Consider the following 23,398-nt stretch of genomic DNA (forward strand, 5'->3'; position numbering starts at 1 on the left):
CACTTTGATCCATAAAGGTTTATCTTATCACGTAAGTTAAGTATGTTACATAAGTTAACTTGCGCACATAACTTAAAATAACTCAACATTGAATTTTTGTTGTTGTTGTTAACCATTTTGAACCTCCCTGCAGCGATCCAGCTTAACAATAGATGATAAGGTTCTACTGAGCCAACTGGGAGGAAGAGTAGGACCATACCACCTCTAATCTATGTTCCTGGTGACAACTGATTACGCCCATTTAAACCGCTGACAATGTTAGAAGCGGGTGACTTTGTGTGCGTTGGACTAATTTTCTGCTTTTTCCTGTCAAATATTTCACCTTTTTGGGCCAAAATGAGTAATAAAACATCACAGGTGAAATGTGTTTTTGGTTTTTGCTGCTAACCACTCAGTTTAGCATTGTTTTAATAAGTCTGAACCTAAATCTAAGTCAGAAATTGTATTGCTTTATTTAGCTTTTTCAGAATTTTAGGACGTAGATAGTTCAAGTTCAAGTTTGAGCTTATGATCATAGAAAGTCCAAAACAGTTATATATTTAGTTTGAAATGGTAGAAAACCAGTAGAACTTTTGAGTTTTTTTTAAATTAACGTTATATTTATATACGTTTCTCAGTGTTTGTTGTACATCTCAGTGCAAAACAGAAGGATGAACTTCTTTAATATAGTGGACCGTCTTCAAATGTCGGGCGTGTGAAAAAGATGCAAGACTTTCATAGACTATAAAATAAAATAATAAAATGGCTTCTCTCATTTCAGCGCAGAGTCTCTTGGCCTCAAGTGCTCATTCAAATGAGGACATCGGAATGCCCCAAGTCTTTGTCAGAACTCAATCATGTATTTCTGTCCTCCTTCTCCTCCGTACAGGGAAAGTGAGATTCAAGTGCAGCTTCATCCTCTGAAGTAAACTTTTAACTTTCACCAGTGTAACAGAGACTCACTGCCCTTTTAAACCTTCCACACAAGGCATGGCTCATGCAGACTCATGCGCGCAGCAAATGATACAATTTCAAGGTCATCTGAATATAAATAGAGGAAAAGAAGAAAATAAAGCCACAATAGTTGAGTACAAAGTCCACATTCATTCACACAGTTAGAAACATTCTCCTCGTCCTCAGCAGACATCTGTTTTCCTTCTGCTGTGCTCGGTGACATTTCACCCTATTTTATAATTATATATTTGCAATATTTCTTTTGGAAAATGTGTACCTCTTCTTTCTTTTCTTTCTTTGCTTAAGTAGCCAAGGCATTTTGCACCAAGGAGTAAACATAAATCATCTTATAAACCTCGGAGGTAGAACCCTGACAATTAACGGGTTGACAGGGTTGAATAATTGACAGACAAAAGTAAACAAACTGTTTGTGTTTAAGACATTTTCTGTGAGTCGTAAAAGCAGCAAACGAGAAATGACAAAAGGAAAAAACAAAGCTATGAAGGAAAGGCGATGTGACTGTTGGGGGATTGGTTAGTTTTTCTTTTGTGCAATCCCGGGAGCTGCTACTCTCTCAGACGTAGAGGATGACGTTGCTGTCTGCGGGACAGTGAAGGCCTTCGGAGGGGGTCAGCGCTCTGCAGGAGGGCGGCTGCTGGCCGGCCGCCAGGTGGCAGCTTTTTGGGTGAGGCGAGTCACAGTCGTCTGACGTCAGCTCTGCAATGTCGTCTGACTGAGTGTCCGACATCTCCAGGTCGCTGCGGATGCTCTCCGGCTGAGCCAGGGTGACGTCTCTGAGCCTGTCCCTGATGGACACGCCCGGCGACAGTCCCAGCACGGAGCCGGACAAAGCCCCGCCTCTTCTGGAGCTGCAGTCCTGAGGCTCCTCCACGCCTGAGTCTGTCGCCATGGCAGCAGATCCCAGGGGCGGGGTTAGGTCCTCCTCGCTGTTCAGGCAGAGATGGCTGGGTTTGGTCTCGATGTCCACCTGGATCTCCAGGTTGGTGCACTCCCTGCAGAGATATGATTTACAACAAGTCAGCCCCAGTGTGACGCTTCTAATGTTCAAACAACTAAAGAGATACGGAGACATCTGAGCACGCACAGACGAGGAAGGAGACTTGCAGCGACTTCTGTCCACTGGATTATTATATGAAGGATGTGCACAAGGCACAATGGTGGCAGCCCTGGTATTGAACTCCCAGCCTTCTGGTGTTCTGTTTGGAAGGTGTACCACTAGACCATCAGCACCCCGAAACATTCGTTTTGACTTTGAAATTAGTTATCCATAAATATTAAGAGATGGAAAAGACAATCTGCTCGTTTATAATTTGCAGACCTAGAGTCATCATTGAATCGGTTTATTTTATTTTGTACAAGTACAAGTATCTAAAAAACAGGTTTATCAACAAGAAGAGGAACCAAGATAATTTTAATAGCAGCCACATGCACAAAGAATGTAGCTCTGCTGTGATATAATGAATATAATGTATTTCCTGTTGTTCCTGTCCCACTAATGTAGGGAGGGATTTATGCAGCTTTAGGCGTAGCTTCAAATGACAAATGACATCACATCCAAATGAAATTTGACGGAGTGATGGGCAAATCTTCAGACAGTCAACTAACAAAACTCAGAGAGAGCTCAAAGACACCACAGAAGAAGACAAAAGTATGACCTGTCAGGCAGCGTGTAGGATGAGATGATGGATCCGGCCATTCCTCGGGTGCTGGCACAGTCGCTCCCTGCTCCCAGGCTGCCTGTCTCTCTCTGGCCCGATTCTTTAGCCAGTTCCCCCGCCTGCACCTCCAGCCTGGAGGACAACAAACACTCATAACATTAATAACTCTGTTCTATCAATACTTGATCAAATAAACCATATGGGTATGGAACAAATAAAAATGTATTTTCTTAACTTTAACTTTACTACTTTATTATGATATACATTTCATTATTGTTGCTATTGTTATTGTTATTAATACTATGTTTATAATTAATAAATGATTGATTATAATTGTTATTGTTTTTCTTTCTTTATGTATTTTTTGAAGAGTGTTCTTCCTGTGTTGACGTCAGGTTTGTTTATATATCCCATGTTTTGTTATCTTTGAAAATACCGCTTGATAATAAAAATGTGTGACTCGTGAACGAGGCGTGGCTCAGTCCTCACCTGCTGTACTTGCCGCTGCGGGTTCCCAGGGTGCCGCCTGCCAGAGTGTTAAAGTGTGGCGTGTCACCCAGAGTCCCGGGGGCCACAGAGAGCCCCTCGCTGGGGAAGGTGGTGCTCAGACCGCTGACCGCCCCGTCCAGACTGCTGTCACCGAAGCTCGGGGACTTGAGGGCTCGCCACGCATCCGCCACTGCAGAATCACATAGAAAATATTCTTTATAGTACAAGATCTGGTGATTAATATCCTGCTCCTCCACTCTGGTGTCCTCACCTGTGATTGGACCGTCGTCCTCATCGAAGTCAATGCGTACACCTCGTCCCTTCCCTCTGCTGACACCACAGCCTCCTCCTCGACACAGAGAGATGGGCACCACGCCGTACACGTAGGCCAACATGATGGGCACACCGATACCTGAGAAGGGCCGGAAACAGAAATAATGATCAAAAAGAACAACTTCTCAGATGTAAAGCCATCGTTTGTACACACATAAATCCTAAAAGCATGTTAAAATTAAAAGTACGAGGTTTCCATCAGGGAGTACTCAATCCTCCTCTTCATCCTCTGATAGATCCAGACACAACCAAAGCAGTAAATATCCTAACTACGTTAATGGGTACGTCCCATAGCCACTAACATTTCCTGTTTCCCTTTTCGTTTGCAAAAAGATGTTAACTTAACGCATTAGCAAGCAAGGAAATAGTGTCTCCATCACCTGGGATTGCTATTATATTGATTTAACATTTTAGCCATATGTGAACTTTAAAGAAATATAGTTTGAGCTTCAGAGAGGAAATTGACGAAAAAGATTCATTGTGTCCCTGTAATAACTTTCTGTTTGAATTTCTGCTCTGACTACATATAGTACATATAGTACATATAGTACATATAGTATATATAGTACATATAGTACATATAGTATATATAGTACATATAGTTAATATAGTACATATAGTATATATAGTACATATAGTACATATAGTACATATAGTACATATAGTATATATAGTACATATAGTATATATAGTACATATAGTACATATAGTACATATAGTACATATAGTATATATAGTACATATAGTATATATAGTACATATAGTACATATAGTATATATAGTACATATAGTACATATAGTAAATATAGTACATATAGTACATATAGTATATATAGTACATATACTATATATAGTACATATAGTACATATAGTATATATAGTACATATAGTCTATATAGTATATATAGTACATATAGTACATATAGTATATATAGTACATATAGTACATATAGTACATATAGTATATATAGTACATATAGTACATATAGTATATATAGTATATATAGTACATATAGTACATATAGTATATATAGTACATATAGTACATATAGTACATATAGTATATATAGTACATATAGTACCTATAGTACATATAGTCTATATAGTTACATATAGTTATATAGTAATATGTAACATATAGTATTATATAGTACATATAGTATATATAGTACATATAGTACTATATTAGTACATATAGTACATATAGTATATATAGTACATATTAGTATATATAGTTACATAGTATAATATAGTACATATTAGTATATATAGTACATATAGTATAGTACATATTGTACATTATAGTATATATAGTACATATAGTACCTATAGTACTATTATATATAGTACTATAGTACATATAGTATATAGTACATATAGTACATATAGTACATATAGTATATAGTACATATAGTACATATAGTACATATAGTATATATAGTACTATAGTACATATAGTACATATAGTATATATAGTACATATAGTATATATAGTACATATAGTACATATAGTACATATAGTACATATAGTATATATAGTACATATAGTACATATAGTACATATAGTACATATAGTATATATAGTACATATAGTACATATAGTATATATAGTACATATAGTACATATAGTACATATAGTACATATAGTACATATAGTACATATAGTATATATAGTATATATAGTACATATAGTATATATAGTACATATAGTACATATAGTACATATAGTATATATAGTACATATAGTATATATAGTACATATAGTATATATAGTACATATAGTATATATAGTACATATAGTACATATAGTATATATAGTACATATAGTACATATAGTATATATAGTACATATAGTACATATAGTACATATAGTATATATAGTACATATAGTACATATAGTATATATAGTACATATAGTACATATTAGTATATATAGTACATATAGTACATATAGTACATATAGTATATATAGTACATATAGTACATATAGTACATATAGTACATATAGTATATATAGTACATAGTACATATAGTACATATAGTACATATAGTATATATAGTACATATAGTATATATAGTACATATAGTATATATAGTACATATAGTACATATATAGTATATATAGTACATAATATATTTAGATATATAAGTACATATATTATATATAGTACATATAGTATATATAGTACATATAGTAATATAGTAATAGTCTATAGTACATATAGTACATATAGTATATATAGTACATATAGTACATATAGTATATATAGTACATATATTATATATAGTACATATAGTATATATAGTACATATAGTACATATAGTACTATATAGTACATATAGTACATATCGTATATATCATATAGTACATTAGTAATAGTACATATATTATATATAGTACATATAGTATATATAGTACATATAGTACATAGAGTATATATAGTACATATAGTACTATAGTATATATAGTACATATAGTACATATAGTATATATAGTACATATTATATATAGTACATATAGTATATATAGTACATATAGTACATATAGTATATATAGTACATATAGTACATATAGTATATATAGTACCATATAGTACATATAGTACATATAGTATATATAGTACATATAGTACATATAGTACATATAGTTATATATAGTACATATAGTATATATAGTACATATAGTACATATAGTATATATAGTACATATAGTATATATATTACAATATAGTACATATAGTACATATAGTATATATAGTACATATAGTACATATAGTCTAACACATGAAGAGTATCTGTGTGATTCTAATAAAGTTCAAGAATGAAGTAACAAGTAAAGCAAAAAAGAGAAGAAGAGAAAGACGAAAAGCAACGGATGCAAGACAACAGTAAGGAAGTTAAAATAGAGTTTGTTTAGATGGTGCTGCTGCAGGAATGAGTCCTAAATCCCAGAAATGAGTCAGCATTTTGCACATCCGGTTAGCTCATCTCTAAGTCAATGGGTTTTTTGAATGTAAACATGTAAAATAATACGTCATCGCTGCAGCATTTCCAAAATCTCTGCATATCCATTTGTAGGAGAAAATATTAGTCTATTCAATTCTGCATCTTCAAAACATATGATGTGTTGTCTGGTTGGAGCTGTTCATTGTATAACAGCATAAAACCTCAGAAACATACTGTATCCTTCATTCAGTAAAGAAGCTCTTCCATTTGTGCGTCTTTACACGGTTTGTTTTGTCCGACAGATTCACGATGCATAATAAACGACAGTCTGGTCGACTTTCTTACCGACGCTGACAGCTGCGATGACAGGGGCGGTGACGATGGACAGAGCCACGCCTCCCGTGATGGCCAGGTTCCTCCTGTGACGAGACGTCTTCTTCAGCTCGTAGTGGGCGTGGATCTGCAGCGGAGGAAAGGGGCAGAGACTGAGGTTAACACACATGTCAAAACACTTCAAAGAGGACATCTCTAGCTGAAAATGGGCAGGGTGGAGGTTAACGGTTGGCATAGTTTTGATGAATTTAAATTTTAAAATGGACATAAACACAGAAATGGTCCGTGTGTCGCTTGTACATGATTCACATCAGCACTGCATGGTAACAAATAAACACAGTCATGCTGAGTAGCTGCAGGTATTATCCAATAAGGAGAGACTAATATAATTCTAAATGAAACATTATACAGCCAATGACACTGATGTAATTAGATTTATGTTGGATCTACTTTCTGATAAACAACTCTGTATTCATCCACCATGCAATTCATGCACAGAGTTTGTTACTTGTGTTTTCTTTGTCATTTACATTTCACCTTGTTCTTTCAAAATGACTGTCAGACTTAACCACATACTGTATCATTTCAGATGACTTTACTCAGCTTGGAGCACCAGGAAAAAAAAAAGTCTATGTTGTCATATAATCAGAAAGTAAAGACAAAAATTCATATGTAAAAGTCAGTGCTTCTGGTTCTCAGTATCCGGCTCTATGGAAATGCTGGTTAGTGGTGACAGTTTACATACAGTTACCAAATGTTTTCACACACAGTGGGAACAAAAGAAAAAGCATTCACATAGTAAGACATATTACTACGAAGATACTACAGAAAGCTTTTCCAGCAGTGATTCATTCAGAATCATCTTTGATCTACATTTTACACACAGACCCGTTTCTTTTAAACAGCCGCTGATTCTGAGGTTAGTTTTTTAAGCATTAAATGCTTCTTCTTTATAAAACAAAATTGATGAAACATTTCCTGAAACATTCAGTCAGTAATTCTCTGACTAAAACGAGCAAAGCTGCTCAACACTTGCGGGTTTTAACATGAAGGAAACAAAGTGAGTGTGTGTGAGCTGCTGTGTGAGGCTGCAGTTATTCTGTAACCGCTTCTAACTCTTCACTGTGGCAGATCTTCAAAAGGCTTGAATAGAGATGTGCAGCTCCACTGTTCTCCACAAGAGAGCGCTACAGGACGTTAATGTGCAGACGGTCCATGAGTCATCTAATTTCCTTCTTCTTGTCAGACCATTGCCCTTTTTTATCTCTAATAATAAATCATCATAACCAACTGTAAAAACCAGACAAAGCCAGGATGATATCATATTTATCGAGACAAAATAGGAATTTCAGCACATCTGCATGTTATATTACTTTATTTTATATGCGTTTATACATTAGTCCTATATTTTAACTTGCACTATTTTATGTCTTAGATTCTTATTTTGCTTTTATTACATATTTAATGATCGTTGTTGGAGGGAGCCTGATATCCAAAATGTTCATTGCGAACAACTGCTTCATTGTAATTGTTGCGCATATGATAATAAAGATGAAGAAGAAGTTGAGCCCGGGTTATAACTTTTGAAGACCCTTGAGGATTACTATGTTTATATATTTAATACATTTTACACCGATTTAACAGCCACAATAATGAAACAAACAAAAGGCACAGAGAGAGTCAAGATGTTTCCAATATAAGATGGAACGTTTTGAACCTGAAGTGAGCAAAACGAGAGTTTCTTGTGGCTCAATTAATGTTATTTACTTTATTTGAGTTGCTTTAAATTGCCTCAAATAAATGTCACTGAATCCAAAAGATTTATCAGCATCTCTTTTTTTCCTTTCATAGGAACCTTAATACAAAACGTATTCTTTACAACCTTTAAGATGCTTTAATAGCTTAAAGGCCTTACATGTAGATCCTTGAGATGTTTTAAGGAGTCTAACTTCAGCTGTGTAATCTTTAAGTGCTAAAGTCTGTCTTCAGGTCAGCGTGACGGTTGGTGAGAATGGAAACTGTTTCCTGGAACTCAAAGTGAAAGTGTTTTCTGTTATTTCCAAAAGTTTAACATTGTTTTTAAAACGAGGGCAGCATAATGAAACTTACACAGAGAAGGCTTTCGCTCTGCAATGTCGTAAATTCCAGATAATCACCAGAGGAGGATTGTGAAAGAGTGACCGTGGCAGAGCTGTAAACTATTTGTGCGTTTCCAACAACTCTGAGGTTTTCCACTTAGCTGAAGATAAACGTTAAGTGAACTGACCTTAAACATTAAAAACAGTGTTGCTCAGTGTGAAAAACATCTTAGTTAGAGTAGCTGCAAACAGAGGACATGTTTGCGTACACTCCTAGTGTTTATGATTGTATAAAGATAAAGTGCCAGACTAAGATTATAAACACATGAATAATGTTTCATAAGGTGATCCTCATCGTCTTTCATTTCTATTTCCTTTCCACATTTTTTTTAAATGTATATCCTGGATTTAGTTTGTGTGAGTGAGTCTTGAAAAGTGACATTTTATGGTCGAAACAACACTTCTGTAATCATTAACAAAAATAAGATAACGCAGAAAATCCCAAAATATTCAAGTCAACAAAACTTAAAACCTTAGTTAAGTTAGATACAAACAAGGAGTTACACGTAATTCTGTCTTTTGGAACATTTTTCTTTAGGCTGTGAACTTCAGAGAAGGTCAATATGTACTTAAATTATTTGAATTAAACAGAAAATACCACAAACCAGAGGAAATTAACAGTAAACATGATCATAAAAATTAAATTAGTCATTTTAATTTCCGTCTTTTTTCTTCTATTGAATCTAACTAACTAACTAATTAACTAATGAACCTTGACACGATCATTCAAAAGGTCAAAGCTCTTAACTTAAAGTTTATTAGATGAAGTTTCCTCCTCTCTGCAGCTTTCTCACCTTGCGGCCGATGTAAACGGGGATGCCGATGACCATGGCGGGAACAGCGATGCCTGCGATGAGGGTGATGCCGACTGGAGCTCCGATCAGGGTGCCCAGCTGCCACAAAATCTTCTTCTTCCTGCTCCAGGGCTTCTTCCCCCAGAACGTACAGCCAGATGGACTGATGGAGGGAAACATGAGGGAGGGGAGAGTGGAGGAAGGGAAACATGAAGGTTTACAGTTACACATCTGAAGGATCTGAACAAGTCTAACTTGGAGCTGAAAGTGAAATAAGAGATTTCAGTACCTGAGGTAGTGCAGGTCGGAGATCTCCTTCATGCAGAGCCAGCAGAACTCACAGCCACAGACGGCGCAGGTCATGTGATTGCAGCTCCCATCATTCATCTTGATGATGTAGGCACCACAGCGAGGGCAGGGCTTGATGTCATCAGCTGGGGACAGAAGAAGTTTAAGTGATTAGTTATTTGTAGGTTTACACCGGGTAAACGATACAATGGAATGTATATGTAAATATATTTATATATAAATGTATATAAAAATAAGATAAAAATGACAATACGATGGGATGACATACATAAGAAATAAAAAATATAGCACTCTATACATACATTAAAAAGAGCATTACTCTGTGAGTGACAATGACTCATCAAGAAATGTAGGTTTTAAGCCCTTTAACAAAATTCAGGAGTAAATCATTAAATTCCTCAGGTAATCTCAAATAATATTTAAGAACCACACATTTTTATAACTAGTTAAAATTATTGCACAACTTAATTTTAATCTGAATGTTTTTGTATTCATATAGTAACAAAAGTCAAAAAGGTAAACAATTCCTCTAAAATAGAATAAATCCAAAAGCATTCCATAAATGCACAAGATTCAGGTTTTAAATGTAAGTAACACTAAAATCTACACTGGTCCCATCTAGTTGGTTTTTCCCCCAATTCTTTTGGTAACAAAATCAAACCTCATTAGTGTAATGGATCGGACAATTGCAGCAGTTTGTCCTCTAATGCATTTTAAAGGAAAGAGAGCCAAGCAGCCAAAAGAAAGAGAAACTCAAATTAGTGTGTTTAACGCTGGGAACGCTCTCTGCTCTATAAAGGGCTTTTTAACTCTGAGACTTTGGCAGATCTGGCTGAAATGAGGGCTGTGTGCGTGTGTGTGTGTGTGTGTGTGTGTGTGTGTGTGTGTGTGTGTGTGTTATTGCTTGTTATTTTGCTTGTAACTCTAGTCCTCCCTTTTTTCTGCTCTCTCTGTTTCTTTACATCTGTCTTTGTCCCGTTGACTAATCAGCAGGTATGAATAGGCAGACAGACAGGCAGGCAGGCAGACAGACAGACAGGCAGGCAGGCAGACAGACAGACAGGCAGGCAGACAGACAGACAGGCAGGCAGGCAGACAGGGAGCGGCCGGGATTTTTTTAAGGGTCAGTTGTGGTTTCTGGATTGTCGTTAGTTCTTCTGAATATTGGCACAGAGTGGCAGACTGGAAGTGGTGAATTAAGGGAAGCCAGAGTGAGAAGATTGACTGAAGACAGCTGGAGGGATTTAGTTAAAAGATTTTTAATCAAAATGGAATTAACTACACACACACACACACACACACACACACACACACACACACACACACACACACACACACACACACACACACTTGTAGAGATATTTGTATCTATCATCACTAAATTAAAGGCATACATCAACATTTTGGGGAAACCGCTGTTTTGCTCTCTTGCTGAGTCAGATGAGAAGATTGATACCACTTTCATGTCTGCGCTGTAAACATGAGGCTACAACCAGGAGACAGTTAGCTTAGCTTAGCATAAAGACTGGAAACCTGGCTCTGTCCAAATGTAACAAACTGTGTACCAGCCCCTCTAAAGCTCCCTATTGACAGGTAATGTCTGGTGTGTTTAATTTAAAGGTAAATTAGTGTAAAAATGATAATATCTTTGAACAGAGGTTAGATTTCTCCCTCTGCTTCCAGTCTTATGCTAAGCTGAGCCAACCATGTCATGGATGTAGCCTACAGCGCTGGAAGAAGTACCAATATCAGTACTCTGTTACAAGTAAAGGAGAATTCTGTTTTTTAAATCAATATACTTGAGTAGAAGTACAAAAATCCAAGTACATATAAATAATATTACTGGATTATAATTATCGATGTAATAATGAGATCATCACTTTAATGTTGCAGCTGGTAAAACTGGAACTATATTAAACTACTATATATATATATATATATATACACATATATATATACTGCTGGGTATTTATTAATTATATTTTGTATAAATAATCTGAATCTGCACAACAACTAGTAACTAGGCTACAGCTGTCAGATAAATGCAGTGGAGTAAAAAGTACAATATTTGATTGAATACAAATACAAATTGAATTGTAGTAAAGCATAAAGTAGCATAAAATGTAACTACTATAGTAAAGTACAAGTACCTCAAAATTGTAAAAGTACAGTCCTTGAGTAAATGTACTTGGTTACATTTCATCAAAGCTAGCTTCATATTCTCCTCATCTAAATCTGGTCAAGAAATGAAACAGCATATTTCCCAAAATGTCAAACTATTCCTTTAAGGATGTAAATAAATGTAGAAATCACTTTAAGGCAAAATTACATTTTACTGAATCAAGAACGTTTTATTTTATACCCATAATTGCATGTTTTGTAAATGATTTGCTAATAGCTCAGTGTTAAACAACTATTTTAAAAATGTATGCACAACAGGAACAAACTGATATTTTAAAGAATCTCTCCGTTCTGATTGTGTTTGGCAAAGATTATTTTTCACTTCAGCATTTCAAAAAAAGGTCTGTCAATGTGCAAAGGTACAGGGTGAATATCTACAATACAGAATAGTCTCAAAATGGTGTCTGTTAACTTTTTAAGTTTACGAGCGTGTGTGGTTGAACTGCTGAGGTGGATGGATTTTCATTACCCAACAGGACAAAACATCAAACTGCACACGCTTTGAGAATCTGACTCAACTGAGTTCCGATACAGAAATGTCACGGTGACATTTTAAAGCAGCACGACGGGAAGCAGGAGCTGCAGTCAGGAAACTATCTTTATCAATAGGGTGTAAGACAATATCGAACACTTAAATATTGCGATAGTGTGTGTTGTGATACTGTATCCAGTATCACAACACACACATATATATATACATACATACACACATATATACACACACACACACATATATACACACACACACATATATATATATATATATATATATATACACACACATATACATATATATATATACACATATATATACACACACACACATATATATATATATACACATATATATATATATACACACACACATATACACATATATATATATATATATATATATATATATGTCACACTATCTGTATACATTTTTTATTTACTTAATTTGTTTCCCTAAAAAATCCTGCAAGAACTTTTATTCTTTAAAAAGTTTAGTGAAATCGCAATAAATCCCCTTGCTTGTATTGCAATATATCGCAATACATTGAACTGTATCATGTTACGTATCGTATCGCCATATTCTCGCCAATACACAGCCATAGATATAAATAGTGTCTCATGACGCGGAGCGCTCTGACAGACTGACATGTGATGAAGACGGAAATGCCGGGGGAAAGATTTTATTCTAAGCCACTAAAACATGCATCTGCACAATGTAAGGGTGTGACTGTGGTTACTTTTGATCCTGACGTGTGTGTGTGTGTGTGTGTGTGTGTGTGTGTGTGTGTGTGTGTGTGTGTGTGTGTGTGTGTGTGTGTGTGTGTGTGTGTGTGTGTGTGTTTTCAGGTACTTACCGGGGCCCTGCTCCTGTGTGTAGCTGGGTGAGTGGTTGCTGTGGGTATGCAGGGACTGCGCCCTCTGTTGGCGGGCCGAGTCGCAGGTCTGGTTGGGATGCCAGGCCTGTTTGCAGTGGTAGCAGAACTCGGCACCGCAGCCATCTCTGCGACACACCAGCCTGGGACAGCTGGCACAGCCCGAGGCGATGACGGCAAATCTGAGAGGAAGAGACAGACAAAGAGGAGAGTTCAATAACGTGGAAACTGAAGATGACAATTTCTAAAAAGTCAGAAAAAAAGACTACATTTGTTGATTATTACGAGGCGATAATAAACAATCCTGCAGTAAATTAAAGCTTCATAAAGCAGAATTCTTAATATCGACATTAAAGCTGCAATGATTAGTCGACTAATTATTTTGATAATCGATTAATCGTTAAGAAGAAAAGCTGTTTTAAGCCTCTCAAATATGGAGATGTTTTGCTTTTATATCATATCAAACTGAACATGTTGGGGTTTTGGACGACACAAGACATTTAAAGACATCACCTTGGACTTTGAGAAACTGGGAAGGACACTTTTCACTATCTTCTGACATTTGCTGACAAATAATTGAGAAAATAATTAGTCGACAAAGAATCAATTGTAGTAGCAGCACTAACTGGTATTGAATCAAAAGACTGTGAAATAGTAAAAGGGTTGTTAGTGCTGCTGGTCCCACTGGGAAACAACACCAGTTGATTGCTCCATAATTTGGAGTTATAAAGGCAAAGTAATCAATCTAACGGTGTACAAAGTATAGGAAACAGTTTGTAAGAGGTCTCCAAAGAGATGCCCATGTTGCTCAGTTTCTGCTAAATGTATAAGAGCCTGACCACACCTGCTTTTATAATATTTCAGACCAAATAAAAATATTTCAGTGTCACTAGATTCCCAATTAATTTGTGTAACCATGACATGCAAATTTGCACCATTGACTAATTGCAAACCGGCCTGACAACGCTGATGTTTGGGGGAGTGGAGACCTTGAGACTCCAATATGGAAAAAGCAGATCCAAATTTATGATATATTGATATGACTTAAGAGACACCAGATGCAGCATGGTTTGCAGTCAGTCGTGAGACAGGAGGCAATGTGACGTGCTAATAGTTAAATAGTTACAATTTCATGGTAATCTAACCAATAGTTTATGATTTATTTCACATACACATATTCTTGCAACCATATGATGCTAACACTGAGAACGATATTCAAACCTAAGCCACCAAGTTTGGCAACACATTACATATTTGAGATGTAACTTTAGAATGACTAGAAAACAGACAGAACCAAAGATGAAGATCTCCAACATGGTCACTAATGGGCACATTGCAGAGCCTGGACGCACACTGCAGGCAGAGAGGAGGGAGAGAAGATTTGATCAATGGGGCAATCACTTAGTAACAACAATGAGAGAGGAGGAGAAAGAGACGGGATGAGGTCAATCAATATGGATTTTACAAGGTTCAATACTGAGAAAGGAGACAGAGGACCATAAATACAGCAGTGATGGAGTTATTGTAACCGGCCCGACACGAAGGTTGTGTTGAGAGACGAGACAATCAAGCAGGTCATTTGTGTTCAACTTTAACTTGCATGGCTGGAACATGTTAGAGAACAAAACATGACAGTCCAGATTAATCTGTTATAGATTTATTTATTTTTATTCAAGAAAGTGCTATGAATCATGGGAAAATAGCAGAAATGTTGATCAATCTTGCAACAAGAAGAAATCCCCTAGACCAGGGTCTGCAACCTGCGGCTCAGGAGCCACACGCGGCTCTTTAACCCCTCTGTAGTGGCTCCCTGTAGCTTTGACAAATAAAACATGGAACATGTATTTGATGTTGCACAGTGGACAATCTTTCAAAGGGAACACCTCTTATCTTGGAGTTCCAGGTGATATTGTGACACTGAATAAAATATTTTTTTAAATTTTTCGTCAACTAAAAAATGCGCGGTGCCTTTCCCTGCAGGTGGCTTATCTTGAGTTGCAGAAAGTTGAAAGACATTTTGTGGGACATTTGTGAGGCTGTTGTGAATTGTTTAAAAGCCAAAGAAATGATCACCACCTCCATGTGGATGAAAACACACTGAACCGGACATAATTAAGTACAAACTGGCCTATTTTCTTATGTTTACTCTTTTTAAGATATTAGGCTGCAGCTATACGTTTTGTTTTATTTCAAAGTGGGATACTGTTTTTATTCATTTCATTTTTATATTGTATTATTTAGTGCATTTTTATTTTATTCAACAAATATGTTGAGGACTCAAATAGGCTGCATAGTTCTGTGTTTTCTTTATTTCAAAGTAGGCCTCAACATGCCACTGTATTGTTTCCTTCTCTTCACAAGAGTTTGGTGTTTTCCTTTTGTTAAAACAGGTAAACATGGCAACAGCTTCTTTTATTGTCATTCTGTAATTTCATAAATGCAAAACATATAGTATAACTATATATTAAATCTATAAGCTGTGTTATCAAATATGTTTTGCAGACAAATCTTATTTGGTGGAAGAGGGGCCAAATGGCTCTTTAGATAGTAAAGGTTGCCGACCCCTGGCCTAAACAAGCCACTTGTTCCTCGGCCTGTGGTCTGACTTTCCAAACTTTAGGGGTGAAACTACCGAATACTTTCTAGATTAAACATTCATATGTTGGTCTACTACATGCCAAAGAGTTGTGAAAAATGTGCATCCTACAGTAGTCTTTACATATCTTGTCATGTCAGCCTCAACACCAAAGATATGACATTTAAGATGATATAACAGAGGAAACCATTTTCACAACCTTTGCTTTTGCCATGTTTGTGTGAATAAAATGACTTTAACGATTATTCAGTTATCAAAATAGTTGGCGATTATTTTTCTGTTGATCGACTTATTGATTGTTGCAGCTTTACCAAACTGCATTGACATTTATTATGTTTTTGAAATATCCTACCAACAATCAAACTAATCTAGCTTTCTCTGTGGAGGTAAACACTTTATGAAGAATACATACTCTCAATGAAACTATACCAGACCAACCATTCTTTTGTTGTGTACTGACGTTAGACCAGCACTCTTCTATGCAAATAATGGTAAATATAGCAAAAAGCGTGGCATTAAAAAAGGCAATTACAGAGCGGGAGCGAGACTGAGATCCAGGCTATCAATCACTGAAGAAATCACAAAGCACTCATCAAATATTGTCACCAAGCTAAGTGGGAGAAAACATGTTGGAGGAGTGATAACAAAAGCAGACCCGGATTTCAACATACCCGGACAAACAAAGACGATGGCAAGTTATACAATTAAAAAGCAGGAAGAGTGTGGAAGAAGTTATAACATGACAAACTTATAATTGTTTTGGCAATGCCTCCAACACGCCCGCCCCCAACATGCCGCTAATTACCAGCTCTTCAAACACCGTGACAGGCCTGTTCTCAGGAAGGAATAAATAAAAAAAAACGGATATCAGAGGAGACGAGAAAGTAAACTCTCAAGCTGAAACCAGAAGTGCCATTCCTGCGGAGACACTTCACCCTGCGTCTGTGGGGAAAGCATCCAAAAAGAAGTAGTTTCTGTGTTTTCAAAAGGTCAAATGGTCAAACTGACTCAACGCTTAAATCATTTTATAAACTTTCAATTCGACGAGGGGAAACAAAAAAACAAACAAAACAAAAAATATGATATATATATATATATATATATATATATATATATATATATATATATAGAGAGAGAGAGAGAGAGATGAGAGAGAGAGAGAGAGAGATGAGAGAGAAGAGAGAGAGAGCTATAGAGCGAGAGGAGAGATAGGAGAAGAGCCCGGCAGAGCGAGCGAGAGAGAGAGAGAGAGAAGCAGAGAGAGAGAGAGAGAGAGCAGAGAGAGAGAGAGCTTAGAGAGCAGAGAGAGCAGGAGGAAGAGAGAGCAGAGCAGAAGCGAGAGAGAAGAGAGAGAAGCAGAGGCAGAGAGAGAGAGAGAGAGGAGAGATGAAGAGATAGAGAGAGAGAGAGTAGAGCAAGGCAGAGAGAGCGAGATAGAGAGAGCAAGCACCGAGAGAGATAGGATATATAGTCAAGTCATATATTAAGATTGATAGATATATGCTAAGATCTATATATATCTATATATATGATATATAATATATAGATGATATATATATATATATATATCTATAGTACTAATATAATATATATATATATATATATATATATCTATATGTATATATATATGCTATATGATATATATATTGGAATACAGCAAGATAGATTCAGGATAAAGAGGCGGAGGAGTTTTATGAAAGCTGACATGCTGCGTGTTCAGAGGAAACGTTCACAGACAGTCCTGTCAGTGTTCAACTCCACCAAGAACCACCTGGGAATCCTGCTGAGCCTGTAAATGCAACACTACAACACGCACATGCACGCACACACACACACACACACACACACACACACACACACACACAGCTAGCCAGCTGTATTAAACAGCAGGATGAGCTGAACGTGCATCAGTCTGAGTCACACAGAAACATGAAAAACATGTAACGTGTTACAACAAAAGGCACAAAATTCAGAACAATGACACACACACATGCACACAGAGTCCAGCGTGAGCACGTATTGATCTGTTTAATTAAGCCCCAACTCCTGTTACCCCTGGCAACGCTCCCTCTATGCCACATCGATAGTCGCCATAGCAACTAACAGCCAGAGGAGACGGCACTCTTTGTTCTCGATCACGCAGGCCGAGACCTGATTGGCCGGATGAAATGAGCAGGTCGGAGGTGTTAACATGGTCAAGATGAGAAGTCAGAAACATTTACGAGCTGTGGATTTTCCAGAGTTTAACACTGAAACCAAAAGAAGGAAGTTCCTATTGTTTGTTTGTTTTCTGTAACCCGTCAAGAAGTTCTGTTTTCATTGTATTTTGTCATGTGAGCTTTCCTGATGCTTATCGAGGTTTCTAATATTTTAAGGTATAGTGAGCCAGCAGCTCGGGATAAGTAGCTTTAGTAACACATTACAATGACACCTAAAGCACAATTATTGAAACTGTCACTCAAAACCTCAGCTCAAGTATCTGCTTTGCACCCAATTAGCAATTCAACACGGCACTTTTTGCAACACACTGCACACGGTTCTCTACATCAACACATGACTCAGACTTCTGGCATGAAGTCACTTGTTTACCTTTTTAAAAAACTGCCGTTTGAGACGTCACACCATGGACCAGTTGGCAGAACACCTAACAGTTTGTCGACTCATCGATGAAGATGTTACAACAACAATGGAAGCCAACAGAGCAGCAAGAGGCCGGTTTTTCAGAAATGTGTGTGAGCAGAAGAAAACTGTCATTTTCTTTTTTTGTCTCCACAAACGTTTTGCTGTGTTGATGTAATATATTCTATAAAGAAGACGCTTTGGAAATACATGGCTGCATTGACTGGCTTTACAATATGGAGAGAAATACATATTTTCATCAGTGTGCAGGAACTGCTCGTATGTTTGTCAATATATCCATGTGCTTTACTCTAACAATATCTCTGAACCAGACTATATCCTTAGAAAAGGAGAAGTGTTTGAGATTGAGGACAATCAGGTTGTATGAACCGTGTGTACCATGAGGTGACAACATTGGGGTTTTATAAATGATTGTATAGTTTTATTTTGTGTTTTATTTTACAAACAATCTGAGATGCTGGTTGTGTGTGTGGTTGTGTGTATTGTAGTGTGTGTGTGGTTGTGTGTATTAGTCCTTTTTTCAAAAGATCCTGCATATCTTCATGATAAGTAACTAAAATAAAGGAGGAATTGTTTGGTAGCCTTAATGAAGAATTTGAAGTATCTCAGCAAATCTTTCTCAACTATTATTATTGACCAAGGACTCACTTTGAAGCAGCATTAATTGGTTTCTTGGCAGAAGAACAAGCTGACAACTCAATATTAACACCATGTACAGCTGAATATAGCAATCAGTTGCTTATTTACACATCCAGCAGACACAACATTAGCATTCATTTGGAGTCGTGTTTCAGTTTACCTGATGAATATTAATTCCAATAATCACTCTGCCTTTAGCTCTCAAACTCCTGAGGGAAACATCTGTCTCTTTGGCTGCTAAATGCTCCACTATGTTCCCCAGCTAGCCGGTCACTAACGTTGTCCGTTTGGTGCTGAGCAGGTACAGTGTACATTGGCTTTTTAGAGCTCTAAAGAACAGCTGCCTGTTGGACACGAAGAGGACGGTGAGAGTGAACAAAGTTTCAGGCTATAAAACCAAAACAATGAACTGAAAGAGGGTAAAATGCTCCATGGAGCTACAGTGACCCCTAAACATTACAAATACCCATGTGATTAATACGAGTTTGCTGGTGACAGTCTAGCTAGCACATACAGAAATGTAGATTAAAGAGTGTTATTCTTATAAATAAAAGTAAATAAAAGTGTAATATTTTGAAGACACACAAAGCAACAATCCTCATCAAACTGCTGGGAGATGCCTTGTTGATGTAGTTTTTACTTTTAACAGTCTAATTCCTGGTGAGATTAACTGTTTTATTCCCCAGAACATCATTTAGGACTTCTTCATAGGCAGGACAGCTGCGTGAACTGGGACATCTGCACCAACCTTTACCGTATAACTCAGATCATTTATTGTAAATGGCAAACAACCATTAATTTGTATCTACTGTTTTGTAATTTGTTGCATATTACTAGGATTACATTTAGAATTGGATGTAAACTGAATCTATGTTTATCTTTCACTTGTCAGTAACACTCATATACATTGTTCCCATCCCACAATAGTCCTCCGTCTCTCGCCAACAGTGACTCAACACCTCTTTAGATCAAGTTGAGTAAGATTATTATTCACTACAAACACACAACTCTGTACACACACACACACACACACACACACACACACAAACAGCGTGTGTCTGTGTGTGTGTACAGAGCTGTGTCTGTGTGTTTGTGTGTGTGTGTGTGTGTGTGTACAGAGCTGTGTGTTTGTAGTGAATAATCTTACTCAACTTGTTCTAAAGAGGTGTTGAGTCACTGTTAGCGAGAGACGGAGGACCGTCCTGGTAAATATATGTATGTAGGTCAGCAGTCAACCTCTCCTACAATGATAGTGCTGATACAAACACACACTTTAGTTTTTGTTTATTTTTTACCCCCTCACTGATTATCTTTACCTATATAACTTTAGGTCTGTCACAGTAATGACTTTTATTGTGCAAGAAAAAAATAAGTATATAATAATAGCATAATAATGCTCGTACACCGTTTCTAAGAGCAATGAACTTTTAATTTGTGAGAATATTCTTTGGAATTGGAAATCGATTTTTCTTTTTTTAAACCCTAAAACATTAAACATAAATAAAATAAAACAAAAAATCCAGAATAACCCTAAATAACAATCCTAAATAAAATGAACACTCAGGCTCCGTTAACAAAAATTGCACCTAAAGATATTAAACATTTGGCACAGGGGTATGGAGAGTCATTCATTCCTTAACAGGCAATATACCACCAATCCAGATTCTGAAAGGTTAGGACCTTTGAAAAAGTGCAAAGTAACAACATATTAGCTATAAATGAGCAACAACAACAACACTCCTCTCTCATCCGGCCTAAACCAAAAACATTCCCACACCAGAGCTATGGACCATAAGTCGCTAACGTAGAAATAATCGTGGTCATGTCCATATTATACGATAAGTGGATAACGGAATTATTCTACATGACATTCATAAACCCAACTTATAAAATTGTGCTTTCTTCCCAAGAGGTACGAGCAGAATGTCTCCCTCCACTCCGGTCTCAGAGACGAAGGCTCAGAGTCATAAATCATAAAATCGGGGGGAAAAGGTGTGTGAGAAAAAGAGACAGCATCCTTTGCAAGGACAGAGCCAAGAGTCTCTTTAACAGGCTCGACAATATTTATAATATCGATTGGTTCACTTTCATCCCCATTGGGAGTAATAATTATCCGTCTCATAGACTTAAGCTGCGTATTCAGCTGAACACTGTGAACAAGGAGCTATAAAAACAGAAATGGATGCTCAGGCAGAGACAGCAAAGGTCAGACACAATACTGACGGTAAAAACATCAAACCTAATTAAACTGAACAAAAACAACATCATCAAAGCAGTTTGTTCTGCAGATTGTTCTGAAATGTATTACAGATATTAACAGCCTCCAGAGAATACGTTTAGGCGACTCCTGACCTTACAGCCACAACTAAATATCTTACTAAATGATTACTGAATTTCAATGAAATCTGCATCCACCAGGGGTTGAACCTGAATACTTTAGTTAATCCCTGAGTTATACACAGGAAATATTAGAATCAAATGAGCAGATAGCTAAGATACTAAAACATTAAAGTGAGACTTTGTAACTGTTGCTGTTACATTACGGGTCACTGTTGCCGGTGATCTACAGTTGGTATACTTCCTGTTTTACTTTTGATAAAACTATTTAAAAGGTCTGTGACAAGTATGACAGAAGCACAAATAGAGAAAAGTTATACATTTACTGACTTAACTCTTTAAAAAAAACAGTTTGTAAAGCAAAGTTTGCTGCTAACATTAGCCACTACATGCTACACATGCGTATAGCATGTAGCACCAAGCCTCTGAGTGTGTTGAATTGAGCGAGGGTGTGTTTTTACTTGTTAGAATACATTTGTTATTTCTTCTTTGAAAAACCTCATAGTCACTCTTTAATGATCCTCAGAAGATGAACCCCTACGATTGAAGATATACCAAGATATCTCATAATCTAAAGGCAGGTTGTCATGACATTTGCTGAGATTAACTCTTTTAATGAAAACAAATGCAAGCTTTACAGCCGACGGCCATTTTGAATGTTCCTAAATGTCATGCATGTCGTGTAAATGTAATTATTGTAAACTAAAACCAGAATAAGCATACATAAATTACACTAAATAAAAACGCTATTCTTTAAGATTGATGAACTGAAACGATGTGGCGTAGTTAAAAAAATGTTAATAATAAAAGCTTGCTACCATATCACAAACAAAAAAAAGGAGACAGCATTAATTTAATTAATCACAGACATTGAGACACTAAAACTGAACAGACTTGACATTTCAGGTGGTGGATCTTTTTCCTTTGTTAGTGTTGTCACTAGGGCCTGCCAACTACTAAAGTGAAAACATTAAATGGAAACAGATAAACAATGCAAAAAGTTGTCTTCATGTTTCTCTTTTGGCACGCTATAATACTTCCAACAAAACGTCTCTACCAAGTTTAAAAAACAAAAAATTAAATAAATGCTTCACAATTAATCCATCTACAAGACTAGACTGCTTGTTTTCCATTTGCAGTCGAGTCTTGTAGAATCAAACAACAAAAACATGATTTAATTATTGTAGCAGATCAAATGCCATTTAATGTATTCAGCTCAGGTCTGATGTTAAGCAACTGGGGTTGTTTTCTTGAGTGTGGTAATGGAAGTGGACTAAAGTTCCCAAACATTATGGCCATTCCTACACAGTTCTCCAACCACGTGTTGTCTATATATATATATATATATATATATATATATATGTAGCTACGTACCTCGGAGACATTATACTTCAACCTTTCTGAAAAACTGAAAGTAAAACTAGCAAACACTCTGAGAACTAAAACTAAACTACAATGAAAGGTAAAGGTAAAAACATACTGAACGTATGCAATGATTTAAAATAAATCTTAAATATAAAAGCCTTTATGTAGGTGTCATGGAGATACCGAAACAAAGAGAAATGCACAGACATGAAGACACATATAAACAGATTTATGCAAAGATACCACACAGACGCGCGGGCCTTCCCCTGCGACAATACCAGTATTACTGTACAAAACCACAGCAGAAAGACACCACTGA

The 23,398-nt window shown here is 36.5% G+C and overlaps 1 protein-coding gene across 1 annotated transcript in view; it reads right to left on the minus strand.

Annotated features, from left to right (window-relative positions):
* Window positions 1-1,353: 1,353 nt before the first annotated feature.
* Window positions 1,354-23,398, minus strand: part of rnf19b (ring finger protein 19B) — a 35,829-nt gene continuing 13,784 nt past the window's right edge. The window contains 8 exon segments of the mRNA XM_029443823.1: window positions 1,354-1,946; window positions 2,610-2,744; window positions 3,102-3,291; window positions 3,373-3,513; window positions 6,726-6,840; window positions 9,646-9,808; window positions 9,935-10,079; window positions 13,485-13,684. Of these exon segments, the coding sequence (XP_029299683.1) occupies window positions 1,508-1,946; window positions 2,610-2,744; window positions 3,102-3,291; window positions 3,373-3,513; window positions 6,726-6,840; window positions 9,646-9,808; window positions 9,935-10,079; window positions 13,485-13,684 (1,528 nt within the window). The 3' untranslated portion in view covers window positions 1,354-1,507.

This window comes from Cottoperca gobio, chromosome 11 (assembly GCF_900634415.1).
Source record: "Cottoperca gobio chromosome 11, fCotGob3.1, whole genome shotgun sequence".
Classification (NCBI taxonomy): Eukaryota; Metazoa; Chordata; class Actinopteri; order Perciformes; family Bovichtidae; genus Cottoperca; species Cottoperca gobio.